Source organism: Ovis canadensis, chromosome 4, assembly GCF_042477335.2.
Source record: "Ovis canadensis isolate MfBH-ARS-UI-01 breed Bighorn chromosome 4, ARS-UI_OviCan_v2, whole genome shotgun sequence".
NCBI lineage: Eukaryota > Metazoa > Chordata > Mammalia > Artiodactyla > Bovidae > Ovis > Ovis canadensis.
The window spans coordinates 33,652,155-33,673,376 of record NC_091248.1 but is presented as its reverse complement, the minus strand read 5'-3'; the positions used below and the strand labels follow the sequence as shown (position 1 = coordinate 33,673,376).

At 34.8% G+C, this 21,222-nt stretch overlaps 1 protein-coding gene across 5 annotated transcripts in view; it reads right to left on the bottom strand.

Moving 5' to 3' along the window:
• The window catches only part of PHF14 (PHD finger protein 14), a 238,970-nt gene that overhangs the window by 172,511 nt on the left and 45,237 nt on the right, over positions 1-21,222 (bottom strand). For all 5 annotated transcript variants that reach the window (XM_069586619.1, XM_069586621.1, XM_069586622.1 and 2 more), the window contains exons 8-13: positions 9,058-9,204; positions 7,997-8,267; positions 7,591-7,697; positions 6,390-6,485; positions 4,473-4,576; positions 2,405-2,536 (exon numbers count right to left, since the gene is read on the bottom strand). In XM_069586619.1, the coding sequence (XP_069442720.1) occupies positions 2,405-2,536; positions 4,473-4,576; positions 6,390-6,485; positions 7,591-7,697; positions 7,997-8,267; positions 9,058-9,204 (857 nt within the window). The remainder of the gene's footprint in view (positions 1-2,404; positions 2,537-4,472; positions 4,577-6,389; positions 6,486-7,590; positions 7,698-7,996; positions 8,268-9,057; positions 9,205-21,222) is intronic.

Genomic DNA, 21,222 nt, shown 5'->3' with positions numbered 1-21,222 from the left:
CCCTCACCCTATAGGAATGTAACTTTATTTGGAGGGTGGTGCCTGGTTTAAGAAAAAACACCCTTGGAAAAAATAAGTTTTTTGGTTATCAGAAAGAAAGGATCATAAAATCCCTAAGACCTTTTTATGTGAAGCACCTGATTTTGATAAAGGTCAGGACTGCTGACCCCCGCGTGACTCTGTATTCATCCCTATATGCAACAAAAGGTATATAAGCAAACACTAAAATAAAGAAATCGGATCAGTTTCCAGAAAGACTGATTCCCCCATGTCGCTTCTTTCTTGTTCCCGTTTCTCTGGCTGAATTCCCATCTGGATTCAGCCTCCTTTTCTCCACTACACTATCCGTTTCTAATCTCTCTATATATCTGTAATTAAATATGTATTTTTCCAAAGACGCTGACTCCGTCCCCCAACCTTCGAATCACCCTGGATCCACCGGGGCTGGACCCTGGCAGCTTTTGAGTTCCTCTTCACTTTCTGCCATAAGGGTGGTGTCATCTGCATAGCTGAGGTTATTGATATTTCTCCTGGAAATCTTGATTCCAGCTTGTGTTTTTCCAGTCCAGCGTTTCTCATGATGTACTCTGCATAGAAGTTAAATAAGCAGGGTGACAATATACAGCCTTGACGGACTCCTTTTCCTATTTGGAACCAGTCTGTTTTTCCATGTCCAGTTCTAACTGCTGCTTCCTGACCTGCATATAGATTTCTCAAGAGGCAGGTCAGGTGGTCTGGTATTCCCATCTCTTGAAGAATTTTCCACAGTTTATTGTGATCCACACAGTCAAAGGCTTTGGCATAGCCAATAAAGCAGAAATAGATGTTTTTCTGGAACTCTCTTGCTTTTTCCATGATCCAGCGGATGTTGGCAATTTGATCTCTGGTTCCTCTGCCTTTTCTAAAACCACCTTGAACATCTGGAAGTTCACGGTTCACGTACTGCTGAAGCCTGGCTTGGAGCATTTTGAGCATTACTTTACTAGAGTGTGAGATGAGTGCAATTGTGTGGTAGTTTGAGCATTCTTCGGCATTGCCTTTCTTTGGGATTGGAATGAAAACTGACCTTTTCCAGTCCTGTGACCACTGCTGAGTTGTGCAAATTTGCTGGCATATTGAGTGCAGCACTTTCACAACATCATCTTTCAGGATTTGAAAGAGCTCAACTAGAATGCTATCACCTCCACTAGCTTTGTTCATAGTGATGCTTTCTAAGGCCTTCTTGACTTCACATTCCAGGATGTCTGGCTCTAGATGAGTGATCACACCATTGTGATTATCCAGGTCGTGAAGATCTTTTTTGTGCAGTTCTTCTGTGTATTCTTGCCACCTCTTCTTAATATCTTCTGCTTCTGTTAGGTCCAGACCATTTCTGTCCTTTATCGAGCCCATCTTTGCATGAAATGTTCCCTTGGTATCTCTAATTTTCTTGAAGAGATCTCTAGTCTTTCCCATTCTGTTGTTGTCCTCTATTTCTTTGCATTGATACCTGAAGAAGGCTTTCTTATCTCTTCTTGCTATTCTCTGGAACTCTGCATTCAGATGCTTATATCTTTCCTTTTCTCCTTTGCTTTTCACTTCTCTTCTTTTCACAGCTATTTGTAAGGCCTCCTCAGACAGCCATTTTGCTTTTTTGCATTTCTTTTCCATGGGGATGGTTTTGATCCGTCTCCTGTACAATATCATGAACCTCATTCCATAGTTCATCAGGCACTCTATCTATCAGATCTAGGCCCTTAAATCTATTTCTCACTTCCACTGTATAATCATAAGGGATTTGATTTAGGTCATACCTGAATGGTGGTTGAATTTAAATATACAACTAGCCATAAATAAAGTCTTTGGTGACACTAATTTAGAAACAAAATACTAAACTACATTTAAAGCATGAATATGGAGGCAAATTCTTGATAAAAAACAAAAATAATGAATTTGAAAAAATGTTATAAAAAAGAGTTATAAACACACTAAACAGAATTCATGCCTTAAGAAACCATATTAAAATGATATTAAAATAGATAAGATATTAAAATAGCCTCAATTAACTTAAAATTCATTTATCAAAAAAATTGCTACATCTCTATGCATATAATACTGTAATAAACACGTATGTCTGAAGTATTCTTACCACAAAAAATGATAACTATGTGAGGTGATGAATATGCTAATTAGCTTGATTGTGGTGATTATTTCAGTGTATACATATATTAAATCATTATGTTGCAAACCTGAAATATATACAACTTTTAAATGCCAATATTATTGGAAAACATTATAAAATATTCAATTAAAAATATACTGAAAACTTTATTATGCATCAAATATGTTCTAACACTTCAACTTATACTGTTGAAACTAAGAGCAACACCAGTTCTAACATCTAAATGCTCTTCAGTTTACTTACCAATAACTGTTTTTGGTCTTTCTTGGCATTCTCGTAAGAGGAGGGTCCAGACATCCAAGATGGTAATGGAGTTTACAGGTATCACACAATAAAAGAAGATGCTGATCATGGTTCTTCTTACAAATTCCACAACTTTGATAAAGGCAGCAATAAAGGATTAGAATAATAATTATCATAGTGAATAGTTAATTTATGGCATATTTTTAAACTTTCAAAATTTCATTGTGATTTAACTTAATATTTCTTTAATTTAAATCAAATACTTTTTTATAACACATATCTTTTTATAATGGCAAGAATCTAAATACTTTTTTTGAGAATTAGAGTAGTTTAGATCTATTATAAATTTAAATTTTGCTGGAGTCAAACTATTCAGAGAAGGGCATATGTTAGGTATTTATTCTAACATCATCTTAATTTGAATTATTACTTAAAAGCCCATGTAACATCAGACCAAATTTTCTCTAGGAACAAATTATTAAACAAAAATAGTTTTCAATTTCCTACCTCTCTAAAACTACAAAGAAGTTACTTTACAAACAAAATTCCATTTATTTTCTACCATTAACTGTAAATCTTTCAAAGATCCTTCAGCATGTAAATAAGCTACATATGTAAATCTTTTTACAGAATCAGACTCTGAGTCTTAAAAATATACCAATTAATATTTATTATAAAGAACTGGAAGTTTTATTATTATTGTTACTGTTGTTTTAGATTTCTGATTGTTCTTAAGAAATCTAATTTTTCTTGTGCAAAAGGTCAACTACTCCTGAGAGCACAAACACCATGATCTACAAATCCAGTGTATACTTATATTAGGAACGTGAAGGGTGAGGAAAAAGTTGTCGAGAACCTAAAACAGCCATACGTATACAGAAACAGCAATGATGTTTGAATTTTAAATAACCTTAGGAAAAAAAATCAAATATACACGTATACAACAAAGACCAATCAATACTTGGTCTCAAAGTTGCTCAGAGTAAAAATGAAAAATTACTAAACTGTATCCTGAAACAAAAATGAGCTGTAGTGATGAAAAGTCAGAAGTATAAGTGATAAGCCTGACTGTTTCAAATGAAACCATTTTATCTGGAAAAGCTAGGCTGTGACAGTGCTAGTCTTCATCAAGTACAGTATAGACACTAGCGAGCTTGTCCCACATTTCAGGGCAGTTGATTGCTGCCACCTATAGAGAAAGCCTCCAAGCTAGAAGAGAAAGTAGTTACTGAGACTGATATTGTTGTTGCTATTTCTGAGAAAGAAAGAGGTTGTAGAGAGAGTATGTATACATTTAGATAAGCATATTTACTTGTGTGTGTGGACAGATACATTTGTGTGTGTATGGATACACACAAACATACTTGCCTCTTCTAAACTTTTCTCAATTAGTTTCATCAGCTACATGAAAAATAAGATCCAAACCTACTGGTATGGAAAGAAATCTTAATAACTATATAAAACTGCTACAATGGTGAACACTGTAAAATACTGAGCCAAAAAAAAAAGAGAACAAAAATATTTGGGGAAATGAAATTACTACAACTGAGCACAGAGAGAAAAAAAAATGTAGACAGATTCAAATCTAAAACTCATCTTCATTATCCACCACTACCACTGTACAAAGGCAGTAATTCAAACTATAATATCCAACACTATCTAAAAACACACGTAAACCTCTAAAACTCACTCAAGCAAAATAAAATATAAATGTCCATTTATCTAACACACTGTTTTAACTATTTAAGAAAATAATCATGTGCATTACTTAAAAGTCACTTTCCAATTCTCTAAAGAGGAGTTTCCATGGAGCTTGTGAACATATAACCCCAGTTACTTAAAGTATACAAAAAATGATTTATCATTAAAAGAGGAGCGACTCTATCCTATCATCATTCAGTCTGGAAAGTATTTTTGATGAAGGTATTAATAAAATGAACTTCAAACACATTTAACTTTAAATTCTGATATAAACATAATTCATTCACAAATATTTAAAGTATCTTGCTACTAAAAAGTATTCATTTAAAAATACACTATATTAATCTGTCAAAATTTCATTACTTGCCTATAAAGTACTGCAGGAAGAGTAGATGCCTTTTGTGTGCCCCCTTCTTTTTTACTTGGTTTTCTCTCCTTGGGTGCTCGCAAAATTGCCGGTATGTTCAACTTCTATTGATTTGAACAAATGCAGTTTATTTTGTTTTCAAAGAAAAAACATACAGCAACATTTTTCTTTATGCGCCGTTCAAGTCAACTAATATGCTAGGATCGAGAGGGGGAAATGTTTTACAAGCTTTTACACTGGCAAAAAGGACTAAAGTGAGTTTTTGTCTCATAGTCACTGATGTGAGAAGCCTATAATTACATACTTTCATCAATTTTCTCTGGACCACTAAAACATTGTGAAAATTAAACTTCTACTTTAGCTTTAAAAGTGAAAGACAAGGGCAAGAATTCAAGAACTTGAAAAGAAAAAAGAACACGACAAAAAGAATATTGAGGCCGTTTATTTTCTTAAACACCACAGCTACACTGATGCTCCAAAGGTTAATTAGAAAAATTATCTTATTGGACCAAACTCTTCACAAAGCGAATTAGATTCTCTTTGGGTTTCTACTAATCTGTAGTATACTGGCTTCTCAGACAGCAACCATCTATCAAAGTCATTTCTCAGTGGCCCAGTGGGCCAGCATCAATTCAACCAACTGGAAAAAAGTGTCCTGCAAGTGGTACAAACGAATTCTACTTCTCCTGTGTATTTTACATTTGCACACAGAAATGTATGTGCTTCTGTTTCAAGTGATTTAATAAATTAAAATGCTCTTTGATAACTTATACTAAATAGATTCTTATGAGACAAACTTGCAAATCAGGCCAAAAGATAATGCTAACTTGCCAAATAAACTAATAGGCTTGCATTCAGTATTAATTTCACTAAATATAAAATATAAAACACTATAATCTTCCAAATATTCACCAACAGCCTATCAATAGAAATGAAGGTCAACTGCACATATGTAACTACTTATTCTCACCTCTTATGTTATTCATTATACTATATGCCACATACACCCTGTTGACAAAAGAAGCATCTTCAAAGCTAGCATGGCACAATACATATCAGTATGTATTACTTTCTAAAATAATGTGTCTACACAAACTATATAATGCATTTGGCTCTTTATAAAACTTTAAAATAAATAACACAAAAAATATCTGTTCTTTAAAAACCTTCCTTCACAAATAAAACTATTTCCATAGTGAAAAGACCACAGCGAGTCTCCATCATCCTTAAAGAAATAACTGAAATTATTCAAATGAAGTATTAATTTAAGAATTAAATACACAGTACTAAAAACAGCATTCAAAGAAATCCATTTGGCAATGATTGTTCTTTTCAATACCAAGAACTTTAATAGGCTCAATATGTTCAAGGATAAAGTAATTTCTTTCATAATTAAAATAAAACTAATGAAGGGAAAAACTACACTTTAACATTAAATTTCAAAAACCATTTCTTGTAAGTTCAAAACCCATCAACATGAAAAGAAATCCAGTTTTCCTTTTACATTTCCCCCATTAAAAAAAAAAAAACACAACTAATTATAGCACAAGAATAGGACAGAAGAAATGTGGCAAGGAATCTAAAACTGCTATGTAGAGGTAGAAGAATATGGTAGGAGTAACTCATGCTTCAAATCTTAGCTTCATCACAAATGACAGGTCAATCAGTTAGAGCAAATGAAAAAATTTTACAAACAAGATAGCTGTTAAAACAACCATATTAAGCTACAGGTTCTCAGTAGGCAGCTTGCAAAGCCCTAGATGCATTTCAGGCAGAAACCATTATCCCAGAGGATTAGCTGGCCCTGATTAAACAGAATTCTTCAGTTAGTGAAGTGACAGTTGTATTAGAGATCCAATCTTTGAAATCATACAGAAAGCAAGAAGAGAAAGAGAGAGCAATTGGAAAGAAACTAACCTGCCCTGTGATTCTGCCTAGTAAGGCCCATATTCCTTGTCCTTCACTTCGAAGTTTTCCATTCATGTTTTGTAGTTCTTCCAAAGATTCACAGAGCTATAATGCAAACAATTCAAATTAGTAGACCATTACAATATTCAGTAACATATTTGAAAATATAAACAATTTATCAATGTCCAAAATATCTATATTTCTATTCCACATATATACATTCAAGTCACAATACACTGAAAAATGAAAGTCTCCAACTATTTAAGAAGCACCAACAAAAAGTAAACATTTTATGTTAGTATTTTACTAATAATGATACTTACATATTCTATTATAGTTTATAATTTCACAGACACACTAATTAACCCTTATGAGTGTATCAAGGTGCACTCCCACCATTTTTCCAATATGAAGATGATATCTATCAATAAGTCAATATTGGGGATGTCCCTATGGTCCAGTGGTTAAGAATCTGCCTTTCAATGAAGGGGATGCAGATTTGATCTCCGGTTGGGGAATTAAGATCTTACATGCCTCAGGTCAAGTGCGCCTGAGCTCTGCAACTAGAGAAGCGCACAGGCCACATTACTGAGCCTCGCACCACAATGAAGACCCAGAACAGCCAAAAGAAAAAAAAGTCAATCCAGATTTTGCTCATGTTACTTATTATCTCACATTTAGTCACAAACTTGTTTTTATACATTTCTTCATGAACTTCTTCATCTTTAGAATGACGACAGAAAAGAGAAATTTTAATCAAGAAATTTTTTTTTATCAAAAGTAACAAAACAATTTAAGAAAAACAGTAATTCAAAAGTAAGTTTTAAAGTTTCCTATAACTTAGAAAGATAAATGGAGTCAGACTTGGGCCTCAAACCCCAACTCTATGCCTTGACTACCTTTGTGAACCTGGGCAAATTACTTCACCTGTTTAGGATTCAGTTTACGCTTCTGAAAAAGGGAGCAGTAATCATAACCCACATTATAAAGCTGAAGTGAGAATGAGATGAGTTAACACAAGTAAAAATCCTCAAAACTGTGCCTGGTACACAGAAAATACTCAGCGTTAGTGACGGTAATGAAGATAACGAGGGGTCGGAATTACAGACAAGTCGTAGAAACTCCAGAGGAATTTCAAAATGAAACATATATTAAAAATCACAAAAAAAATCATCAATAAGATGTAATTACATTACGTTGTTTGTTTTACCTTATTATATTCCACATGAAGCTTTTCTTGTTCATTCTCTAATTTATCCTTTATATTCTTTTGTTCAGCCATATTCTCCTGAATTTGAATCATGCGCATATTTCTCTCTAGTTAAATTAAAAATATCCAATTTTAGTTTAGAAGAAAATAAAAGCTGATATACAAAATACACAAAGGAAGAAGCTAGCCATAGAGATGATCACATGGATAAACCTAGACACATTTAACTCTACTCACAAATACATTAAATTGGCATTTTGCAATAATCCACAACTTATTAGGAATATAAACATATTTGATATACGTAGCAAGACTAGTAAATTTCTAAACATTGACAGTGTATCAAATATTTCTATCGGCAAACTGTTCTCAATGAAAATGTGCGTGCATCAGGGCCTATACTGACCGAAATAATAATTCACAAAATCAGCAGTGAGAGCAGGTTGCTTATGCTTTCTCCTTCCATCCACACTAGAACTAGTATCTGAATTGTCCACTGGGAAGATATCTGTACTGATCCCCATTAGTTCTGCTTTCCGCATTAGTTTGCGAATGGCTGAAGCACTGCTAGTGAGTGGTCTGGGCAATTTTTCCCTCGGAACCCAGGCCTGGGGTCTGGTGGATCGAGCTAGCTCTGCTTTGGCACGATACTGCTGAAGCCGGGCATTGATCCTTGCCTATAAAAGAAACGTATACAAATTTTAAAAGATATTAAAATGGAACATACTTATGATTTTTATTTCCACCCTTAGCAAGAGTAAGGACGATCAGAAGTTCCTCTATTGAGGCAAGTTATATATATCCACAGTCCTTAATATCCTCAGCATAATTCTTGGGTTACAATAAATTAGGTCTACCTCTAGTTAACAACTGCCCTAGCCTATGATTAATTGTCAAAAACTAGTATAATTAAGCTGAAGTTTCTCTTCTCAACTAGCCTTATACTAGTCTTCATAAATTTACTTAATTTATATACAAATATATTTCATGACAGGCAAACTAATCAAAGTCTTTGGATATGAATCTTAGAACAGACTGAAAAAAAAGATGTGGTCAACATATTGCACTGATAGAATAACTTCCTCTAAGCCACATTCTTTAATGTATTAGAAACATGTTTTATAAATGACTGCTTTGTTGAGACTAGATGATGAGTAATGTATTCAACCACAAACTATACTCTCCATTTACCTTAATGACAGTCCCCTTTCTAAGTAATTTCACAATTACACTAACCAAATTTCACAATTATACATCATATATCAAAGACGCATGAGATCTTAAATTTCTAACTTCTTTTTTTAAGCCAGGTTGTACAGCTTGTGGGATCTTAGCTCTGTTACCAGGGGTCAAACTGGAGCCCTTAGCAGTAAGAGCGCAGAGTCCTAACCACTGAACCACCAGGGAATTCCCTGAAATCTATACCCTTGAAAGAAAAAAACAAGAGTTTTGGAATGAATCTCATACCTGTGCTTCTGGTGATAACTGCTTCTCTCTCTCTTGTAAAGACATTTTACAATAGGATTGTAGAGCCAAGTAGTTTTTTCTCTTCCACTTTCTGTCTAACCTATCTGCATGTTGCTTACAATAAGCAAAAAATGGATCTGCTATATCCTATATAAAAAAAACAGAGGGGGGGGGGCGGAAATGAACACTTTTACTCCAAAGGGCCATTTTTTAAAAAGCCATAAGAGATAATATTTCCTTTTTGAAGAATATACCACAGTGCTGGTTATTCCTAAAAATAAATCACAAAATTAAGTTTTACACATAATGATAAAGTCGCTGCTTTAGGAACTTAATCCTGTATACCAAATTCAAATTAACAATTTTTTTTTCTTTATACAGCCTTGTGGATTTAAAAAATACTGAAATCAAAACTTAGGTATAACATTAAGTTATACTTGTTACCTAAAAAAAAAAAAAAAAACTGTTTAAAACAAATAAGATATTAATAGGCATAGGTAGAAATCATCATTAAAGTTATTAATACATAGATTAATATTATAAAACAACAATATATCTAGAAAATATAGGACTAGTCAACAATAGGGCATTTCTAACTGACAAGAAATGCACAGGCAAACTCTACCTGGGATAAAACTAGATTAAGAAGGCCAGGCCTTATGGATGGGGAGTTCAGGGGAGAATGGATACACATATATGTATGGGTGTGTCCCTTCACTGTTTACCAGAGACTATCACAGTATTGTTTGTTAATCAGCTATACCCTAATACAAAATAAGATGTTTAAAAAAAAAAACGGCCAGGCCTTGTCAATAAAACACCTCAGATAAGCTCTTTAACTCTTTACAAAATTCTAAAACCTCAAATGGAAACACAGCTCTCTCACAGTCTTATTTTATGGTACTACCTTAATAGGTACATATTCATAAATAATAGGATACAAAAACATAAAAGGAAATCTACTATCAAAAATAGGAAAAAAAAATTGTAAATATGTAGGCAAAAAAATGCATTCTGCAATGTGACTGCCAGCAAAGCAACAAGCAGTTCATTCTTCAGGTCTGTCCCAAACAGAAAAACAGATAAGCTGCCCATACAGTTTTTACCAAAGTTACGTTAGAGTCTCTTAGTAAGGTGGGGTTTTATACAACCCAAAGAGAACTGATAATGCTAACAAAAGAAGAAACAAATGAAAAGTACAAAAAGAATAATCATCGTACAGTAAAACCAAAGTGTCCTTAACATTAAAAACAGCAAAGTATATAATGCAATTTTCTAGTATGATATCTACAGATGTTACAATACAGCACTGTGAATATTGTAATCAGAGAATCTGGACATATAAAAACCTGGACATAAAACCTGGCCCCACCAATTAAAGATTTTTGTGGCTTTAAACAAGTTGCTAATTATCTCTGAGTCTCTGTTCCTGGCAATAGAAGAGAGTAAGTGGAAATAAAGAATATATTGAACTATAGTCAAAATGATCTCAAGAACCATTCTACTGTCTTAAAGTAGTAGGTAATGTTGAAATTGAGTTATCAGAGATAGGATTCATGCTTGCATAGGTCAGTTAAGCATTAGAACCAAGACTCTGACTTGGTAAAAAGACCAGTCATCTCTGGTCAAAGAGATATATGAAAAAGACAAAATAGTCCAAATAATTTTTCTTTTGTTTCGTGACTTGGGATTGGGGACAATAAATCCTAAATCTAAGGCCATCAAGACCAAGAGATTAATCTTGTTTAGAGAATGAAACAGATATACCAAGCAACCACTATTCATTAATATCTATCTTCCCCTTTTTCCCCTTAGTACTAGAATCTTCTGAGTTTCTACTGGATACATGATGACCTTGCTAGAAAATTTCTACTGAAGACCCTCAAGCAGCTGAGTATGGCCATGTAATAAGTTCTAGCCAATGAAGTTTATGAAACTTCTTAATTTCATAATTAAAGACCATGACCCTTGAAAGGAAATATCTACTCTTCACCTTCTTTTCCTTCTTACCAATGGGGTACAACCCAGGCAAGGTGGTGATAAACCATCTCTGACCATGTGAGAAAGTACAACAAACTAAAGGGAAATGAAGCAATAAGTAAGAGGCACCTGGTCCCTGGAACCAAACTCTCCTGAATATAAAATCAACCTGGAATCACAGAAAGAATTTAACATCTTCCTTGTTCAAGTCACTGGCTATTCAGTTTTATTAAACCATTCCAAATAGTGTGCTAATTAATAATCTGGTTGACTTGGAATATCCCCTCAACTAGTCTAGAGGAACTTTCAAGATCCTATTCCCAGTAGAAAATAAAAGGGAAAAAAATTTTCTAAATATTTACCATGTACCAGGCATAGTGCCTGTTTTCAGACTATCTCATTTATCTCTTATCACTACCACATGAGGTGAGTACTATTATTTTAATATCAACTTTACGGACAGAAAACTGAAAAAGAGAGAGGCTAAGTTGCTGACCCAAGATCCACTGCTAGTAAGTAAAAGCTGTCTTTTTCAACCATTGTCATCAGATTTACTTAAGGACATTTCCAAATAGAAACAACAAAAGCCCAACTCGGGAGATGTGTCTCAGTAGGTCTAAGGCAAAGAGTTCTAAATGTGAATGCCTTGAGGAACAGTTCCAGTAAACATAAATGAGTAAAAGGATGTAAAGAGGCTAGGAAATTATAAGACAAAAATAATGGTGGAAGAAGGGGGAAAAGCGGAATGTGGGGTAAATGGTGGGGAACTGTGACAAACTGGAATACAACATCAACTCAAGTTATCTTTTTATTGCACTATTCTTTTTTTTTTAATTTTTTTTTATTATTGCACTATTCTTATCAAACAAAATGTATCTACAGGTCACATTTAGCTTGTGGACCTCTGAATTTCATGATTTATTCTAGAAGCTTAAAACCAAAACAATTTTTTCCAAACAAAGCTCCCTGACTAATACTGATTCAACAGTTCAAACGACTATAAGCTGAAAGAAACTATTAGGAATCTTTGTACAGTAAGAACCAACTGGCACTTGTAAAAATGGAATATTTTTAAGAAAAGTAGAGAGGCTTTATTGGTATCTGCATAAAATTGTGTATTGAAATCAGAAAAGTGTAAATACATCATGAGTTAGGAGTATAACATGTTTATCCTCTCAGATACAACACCATCTTTTCCACCTCATCTCAGCCATTTAATTCCTATGACTGCACCTAGATTCTGAACTCTTTCCATAATACAATTCCTCAAGTATTCTCTGAGCATCATCTTTTATCTTTCCTGATCACTTCTTTTCAGACTCAACTAAGTTTTCAATACTTTTCAGATCTCCAATGTACAGACTTTTATCCTCTGACTGCCCCAGAGCCCATGCATATGATTGCCCTCTATACCTGATTATTTCAAGGCCCATCTATTAATTACTTGTTTGCAAGGTGCAGTCCTCTCTTCACTTGTTCCTCTCTTCCTCATCTAGCTTCATTTGACAAACCTAAAGCACAGGTAAATCCAACTCTTCCCCTATTTTAACCTGCATCAGAGCAGCTGAACATATTCCCAAATTAATTTCCATTCCATTTTTATAGATAATCACTGAACAGCTTCATCTCTAAAACTTTCAGTATCTCCTCTCTATTCTTAATGCCAATGATGGCCTTATTTATTTCACTGGAGAGGTTTCGAAGCGAGGAGAAAAGCAATTAAATGAGAACTTCCACAACCTCCGGTCACTGCATACCTCAACCTATCTGCATGTCTACACATATCCTCTGACTAATCTCCTGTTACTTGAGATAAACTGCCCAATGTTCCTACCTAAGGTTGGCCTTCAGTTGCTCTTAATTCACCCCATCTTCCCTCCAGCAATTCTACCTCTTGCACACTTTTTCTTTCTACTGGCATACTAAAAACACTGTAATATCCTTTAAAAATACTTAAAAGACATTCCTTGGGCTCTCATTTGTAGTTCACTTCAAAGTCCCCCTTAAAAGGAAAAATCTAAAGCCCTGCCCACATTAGCTGTCTTCAATTCTGTTCCATTCCTAAACTTTCAACTACTCTCAACTTCTCTAATAGCTCCTCTCAAGTGAAACTGACCTTCATTTTGACAAATCCAATGGTCATTTCTCAGTCTTAACCTTATTCCTTTGACACAACTTGTTTACTCTCTCTTTGAAACACTTGTCTTAGTTGTTTTGTTTTTTTTTTAACCTCACTAATGACTCTGCCTCAGACTCCGTGGTAGATTCCTCCTTATTTTCCCAAATTTCAATGCTGTTGAATGCCGAAGTAGCCCTATGACTCGCATCAGAACTCTTCCCATCTCCTTCTCCTCTTATACTCTAGGCAATTTCACCTAGTCATCCCACCATAAATACTATCTATACCCTGACACTTCCAAATCTGATCTTTAGCCTTGATTGCTTCCCTAAACTTCAGATTCTGATAGTCAACTACCTACCTGATGTCTCCACTTACAGGCCTATTAGGCATTTTGAACTCAACATGTCCAAAACTGTCCTCAATTTCCTTCTCTCCTGCAATAAATCTGCTCTTCCTGCAGTCTTTTCTACCTCAGCAAACCATAACTCTACTCTACTAGAAGCTCCCCAAAAGCCTCTTGATGAAAGTGAAAGAGGAAAGTGAAAAAGCTGACTTAAAACTCAACATTTGAAAAAGTAAGATCATGGCATTCCATCCCATCACTTTGTGGCAAACAGTTGGAGAAACAATGGAAACAGTGACAGACTTTACATTCTTGGGCTCCAAAATCACTGCAGATGGTGACTGCAGCCATGAAATTAAAAGATGCTTGCTCCTTGGAAGAAAAGTTATGACAAACCTAGATAGCATATTAAAAAGCAGAGACAGTACTTTACTGTCAAAGGTCCGTCTAGTCAAAGCTATTGTTTTTCCAGTAGTCATAAACAGATGTGAGAGTTGGACTATAAAGAAAGCTGAGCGCTGAAGAATTGATGCTTTTGAACTGTGGTGTTGGCAAAGACTTTTGAGAGTCCCTTGGACAGCAAGGAGATCAAACCAGTCAAACCTAAAGGAAACCAGTCCTGATTATTCATTGGAAGGACTGATGCTGAAGTTGAAGCTCCAATACTTTGGCCACCTGATGCGAAGAGCTGACTAATTGGAAAAGACTCTGATGCTGGGAAAAATCGAAAGCAGGAGAAGGGAGACAACAGAAGACAAGATGGTTGGATTGTATCACCGACTCGATGGACAAGAGTTTGAGCAAGCTCCAGGAGTTGGTGGCGGACAGGGAAGCGTGGCGTGCTGCATTCTCTGGTGTCACAAAGAGTCAGACACGACTGAGCGACTGAACTAGAAGTTCAGGCTAAAGAGAAATCACCCTTTTCCTCTCTCTTTCTGTTTACTCCACAATCTCTCAACAGATAGCTATAAAATCTATCATTTCTTATGACCTCTATCCTTAAAACCCTAAACCGTTCTATTTTTCCTCCCTACTTTCACCTTCGCCTCTCTATAATCTTTACTGAATACAATCATCAGGGTCGTCCTTCTAAACATCAGTTGACTCACATGTTCTCTATGCAAATCGGACAGCTTTCCCTCTCACTCACGAGTGTAAATCCAAAGTCATTCTCATGTTCTTCCAGCCCCTACATGATGTAACTGCCTGCTGCCTCTATGACCTCCTTCCACTCCTCTTACCAAACACCAGCCCCCACCTCTGTATCAGCCATACCAGTTCTTCTTGGTCCTCAAACCAAGCATGTTTTTACCTCAGAGCCTCTACGTTCTGTGCCCCCTAGCTGTAACATTCTCCTCTCAAATAAACATAAGCTCCCTACCATTTTCCTTACACTTTTCCCACAAAATGTCGCGTTCTTAGAGAGCCCACCTCTGACCTCCCCATATAAGATAGTACTGTCCTACTTCCCTTACTCCCTACATACTTCATCCTACTTTGTATTTCTTCAATAATATTTATCACAATATAGCAGTGAGTTGAGGATAAACCCTTAAGTCTGGGAGACAGAGAAGTGATTACTCGTTTGTCTCAAAATTATTGGTATTTTCTGGTAAACTTTTTCACTATCTGTCCTCTCTCAATCTGCCACTCAAATATAAACTACCTTAACAACAGTTTATTTTGTTCAATGTTAATCTCCATAGGCTCCACAGCAAAGCCTAATCCACAGTAGCTCAATATATCTGTTGAATAAATATGCTGAATGGATGACAGCAAAAAGCATTAATCTGTAATCCTTAAGTAGTTCAAAGGTAAGAGACAGATAGGCCAAGAAGGTCCACTGAAGTTTCTGATTCTTCTAGGGAATCTTATTTCTGTATTTACAGGACTTCTTGTCCATCAGAGGCACCTGTGACATCTTTTAATGTTGTCTTGAAAGACTCTTTAATGTTTCATTGTGTTTACTATCTAACCCCATCTACGTGACTTAAAGCTATTTTTATGCTCCCTGACAAACTCCTCCACCCCCAAACCTAGAGTTTATAGTGTCTTGCACACATGCACAGGCCCTCAATCATGACTGACTGATGTTAACTGAGTACTATGAAGTTATATAAATTTCACTGTTTGTAAACAAAAGTTTAGGTCACCCCGTAACAAAACAACTCAGTTTTAGAACATGAACTCAATAAGGACTTACTCCTTATAGTCACATTCCACAAATGCTTGTTGAGTTATATAATTCAGCCCTCAACAGTGATGTCTTTGCAAACACTACATGATTAACTATTTAACATACAGTTTTAGTTTACTTTTTAAGGAGTCTTGTACTCAAGTCTAAAACTCCCAAAGATGAAGACCAAAGGATAAAAACAATAAATCTAAGCAAGATTTCTTAATTTCTTGAATCTAGTACTTGAAATTTCTAGAACCTTTTACAGATGAAAAATTTTCATGCACATTCAATGCCCAAATGCTTGAGAAGGAAATGGTAACCCACTGCAGTGTTCTTGCCTGAAGAATTCCATAGACGGAGGAGACTGGTGGGCTATGGTCCATGGGGTCGCAAAGAGCTGGACACAATTGAGTGACTAACACTACACTAACGCACAAATGACTAGGGTCTAGATACCAAAAAAGAAAAATCTGACAATGTACATATTTTCTGAACCATAAACAAAACCATACATACAGCTGTTTAGTACCCTTTCCTATAAAAACTAAAAGTAACCCACTTAACTTTATTGAGATCTTATTCTAGCTGTTGCTGTTGCTGCTAAGTCACTTCAGTTGTGTCCGTCTCTGTGCAACCCCAGAGATGGCAGTCCACCAGGCTCCCCCATCCCTGGGATTCTCCAGGCAAGAACACTGGAGTGGGTTGCCATTTCCTTCTCCAATGCATGCAAGTGAAAAGTGAAAGTGAAGTTGCTCAGTCGTGTCCGATTCTTCACGACCCCATGGACTGCAGCCTACCAGGCTGCTCCGTCCATGGGATTTTCCAGGCAAGAGTACTGGAGTGGGGTGCCATTGCCTTCTCCCTATTCTAGCTAAGAATCTGTATTCAATTTGATCTCATTTTTAAAGGTCTATTTTTTCCTATTTTTAGCATTTATCACTTGTTCATTTTTCACTTTTATCACTTAAGTATTTTATCAATTCTTAAAATTCATACATATTATATGCAAAATATGGTGGTCTAAAATGAAAGTGAACTAAATGTAAATTTATATTAAGAATTTTATGTAAATTATATTTATTTTAAAAAATAAAGCAGTTTCTTTACCCATCATTAAAATACTATCCTTATTTATATCTTTTATATAAAAAATTAATACTAATCTAGCTAACAGAAAAATAATACTTTATGAAAGAAAAATTATCCTTTGGCATCAGATTCTACAAAACATTAGGTATTAACTATTTATATTAAGCTCATTAAAATCTGACATTAATATTTTTTCTTGCAGGAAAATACAGATGATTTAATGATTATATAACACTTTAAAGTATTCAATTCTACTTTTCATTTTTTAACCACATCTGTTAAAACAAAAAGAAAACCTATGTTAATTTATTCTGCAGCCAAAAGTTCAACTTATGCAATATCTGTTCATCTAGGAAAAGTCCTAATAATCAGCTCTGCACATACTTAGGAATTATCCATTTGCATTTATTATATTTTATTATTTCCTTACACATAGTCATACCATTCCAAATTCATTATTTTTAATTGCAGTTTATAAGCAGATAAAAATATAGTCTTATGGTAGACATCAAATTTAGACAATGACACAAAACTCACAAAGTTAACTGAAAAATAATGATATAAACTATTAAAAACACAATTGGTGTGTTTTTATTCTATAGGTTATTTCTTACTTATATTATTCAAAAAAGATTTGAGGTAGCTTATTAAAATATGCAAAGCATACAATAATTTAATTAAGCTTTAATTATTACTTTTAAAAACTAAGTAAGGACTGTCAGTGTGTGTGTTTAGAAGGTGAGAGTGAATAATGAAACGAAGGGAAAAACGAAATAGGAAAAAATAAGACGAAGCCCAGACATACAGAATATTTCTCAAAGTACTCTGTGTAAGATTATAAAACTAAAGCCAATAATAACGTCAAAATAAAACAATGAGAAAAAAGTCTTGAAAAGGAAGGACTACTGAGAAGCCAATCCCACTGTGATGAGAGAGGCTGGAAGGAAAGGGGATGACACTCTTAAAAGGCAAAGATCAGGTAACAGATCAAACCTAGGGAAAAGAAAGGCCAGAACATCAGAATTCTACTGTGAAGCAAGGAAGAGAAAAATGGAAACAGTGACATTTTCATTTATTTCTTTCTTTTATTCAAAATACCTGATTCTTCTTTTCCTTCTTTTAATACATGATAAAAACACTACTTCATTTGATCTAAGTATATGGATGAGCTACAGTGAAAGGAAATTAACTGCCAACTTCTTAGGCTGGTTGTAGCAAACTGTTTGTTAGCTGCTGACTCCCCCAGCCATTCCCTTCCAACATATTCCTTTTTTGTAAAATTCATTTTCTCTGACAGAAACTGAAAATGTCAGGTTTCACCAATTCATCTTATTGCACTGCTAATGATAGCCATAATGACTATTTTGACACATGAGATAATGGGACAATCTACTGGAGTGAATATATGAGAAAATTTTTCAGTCCTAATGATAAGAGAACCCTCTCTCCTCCTCCTCTGTTTCGAATTATATAATGAAAGAACACAGTGCTTGTTTAGAGCTACCCCAGCAATACTGAGACCATGAGACAACAAGGTTAGGAACCAAAAAGAAAGCATATTGATGTTGGTAGAATAGAAGAATAAAATAAGACTTAATCATTGAGCTTCTGAAACAACCCCAGAACTACTATTGTTTATGGTCTCCTGTCATGAGATAGTTAACACATGGCTACCACAGTTAAGCATTCCATTACTTGCTTCCAAAAGCCTAGATAAGGTACAACATCAAAAAGATGAACAACCAAAACACTTATCATAAGAGTCACATGCACACTGGTAGTAGACTCCACATGTGGCTCTGAAATTTCCAGAAAAATAAAGAAGTTATTGCAATCAGTAACATAATTCACAATATCAGAAACCAGTTAATAAGCAAATACACAGCTACACCTACTATTAAGAATTGAGAGAAAGAACACTACATAATGTACTGAGAAACAGGCTCATCAACATTCTCAGTTTAAACAAAAGAAAAAAATCAGTAAGGCTTTCAACAACAAAAGTATAAAAAGTACATATCAACTAAATGAATAATAGTTAAGAATCAAAATAATTTTATCCAAGAACATAAACATCTAATAATATGGCTCATGTAAATGTTTGGAGCAGTTGATAATCTGTGTAAATTCCAAGTAAATTATATTTCTTACAGTCATACTTCCAAAAAAAGTCAAATAGGATTCTTAGAGAAGTACCAAAGTGAAAGTGACCTCTCTGTTAACAGGTAACCAAGCTGGAGGAAGAGTGAGCAACTTATGCAAACCAAAGAGACAAAGAGACACATGTATGAATCAAGTTATTCTAATATAAGAAAAGGTACCAGGGAAATACCCTCAGACAATGCCTGTAGATAAATAGGAAATCAAAACAAGGATAAACAGGAAATCAAATTGCAATTCACTACACACAAAATGATGGTGTGAAAACTAATTTTACTCTAGAACTCTTTTCTCAATGAAATCTTAAAAAAAAAAAAAAAAAGACCTTAAATGCTAAACAGCTGATCCCATACAAGGTGAATGATAGAAGGGATTGGCCCCTCAATCTGTATTCTAATCATTGAGAACACAGTGAAAAATAATAACAAAATACCCCTGTCCTCATGAATCTATGTCCTAATGAAAGTGATAGACAGTAAACAAAATAAAAAGAATCATACATATTAAAATACACCATGATCAAGTGGGACTTATTCCAAGGATGCAAAGATTTTTCAGTATCTATAAGCCAATCTGTGATATACCATAATAACAAACTGAAAAATAAAAACCATATGATCATCTTTATAGATGCAGAAACACCTTCTGACATAATTCAACATCTATTTATGATTTCTCCTCAGAAAGTGGACATAGAAGGAACATTCCTCAACATAAAAAAAGGCCATTTACGATAAATCCACAGTTAACATCATAATCAAGGGTGAAAAGCTGAAAGCATTTCCTGTGAGATCAGGAACAAGATGAGGATGCCAACTTGTACCACTTTTATCCAATATAGTTATTTTGGAAGTCTTCAACACAGCAATCACAGAAGAAAAAGAAAAGGAATTCAAATTGGAAACGAAGTAAAACTGTCACTGTTCACATATGATATTGGTGCTATACCTAGGAATTCCTAAAGACACTACCAGAAAACTACTAGAGCTATATTGGACAGTGGTTAGGTTAGTTAAAAGGGGAAGAAAGCAGCAGAAAAGAGAATAAAACTGTTATGGGAGCAACGTTAGACAGGGTGACCAAGAAAAGCCACACTGAGTAGCCGATATAGAATGAGGACCTGAAAAAAAGTGAGGGAATGAGCCATACAGGGGAAAGGCAGCCCAGGCAAGGAAACAAATACAGAGGCCCAGAGCAGGAGCTCACCTGGCCAATCACTCAAGGAGCAACAAGTGAGCCAATGAAGCTGAATGAGGGAAAATGATAAACTCAGAGAGGTAATGTGAAGCCAGATCACACAGACCCTTATGGATCAGCAGAGACACTGGCCTCTAATTTGAATCAGATGGAAAGCCACTGAAGGGTTTTGAGCAAAGGAGTGACCAGATCCGACTTAGATTTTAATGGGATAATACTAGCTACAACTGAAAATGTCCTCTGTTCTCTACGAAAAGGCTTGACACCAAAGTATGACCTACAAGCCAAACAGGCACTGCCTGTTTTTGGAAATACAGTTTTATTTGAACACAGCCATGTTCATTTGTTTATATATTGTCTATGGACTTTCATAATCAGTGGCAAAGTTAAGGCCCACAAAGTTAAGCCATAGGCCCACAAAGCCTAAAATATTTACTATCTGGCTCTTTATAGTAAAAAAATTGTCACCCTCTACTCTAGCAAGACAAGGCTAGAAAGAGCTGGGAGGTTATTATATTAATCCAGGTGACAAAAGAAGACTTGGACTAGGGCACAGCAATGAACTTAGCAAGAAGACATTGAACATGTACTAGATATACTTTGAAGACAGGATATGCTAATGGATTTGATATGGAGTGTGACAGAAAGTGATCTGAGTAACTGTCAGAATTCATCCAGAATAATTATTAAAAATAATGCCTAAAACAGCCATATAAAAATATTACTGAAGATCTCATACAAAATATCTACTTTTAAGGGATGTAACTTCTTCATTAATTAATTTAAAAATATTTTGATCCAACAAGAGCCATTCTTACCAATCCTGGTTCTTCTAACAATATTAAGGCATCAGTTCAGTGCCAAATATCTAATTTAATCCAATTGAAATTTAATCCATGAATGATTTCAATCCATTAAATCAAAGGTTGTAGAAAATAAATTGATACCTAATTTCACATTATTTCAAAGAGAATATTTTACATGGTAACAGATTATAACAATGTTCACAGTACCAAAATCATACTTTATCATAGAAGAAACTACCATATGGCTGAAGTGAAAGATAAGGAATCTTAAGGCTAACTATATGATGTG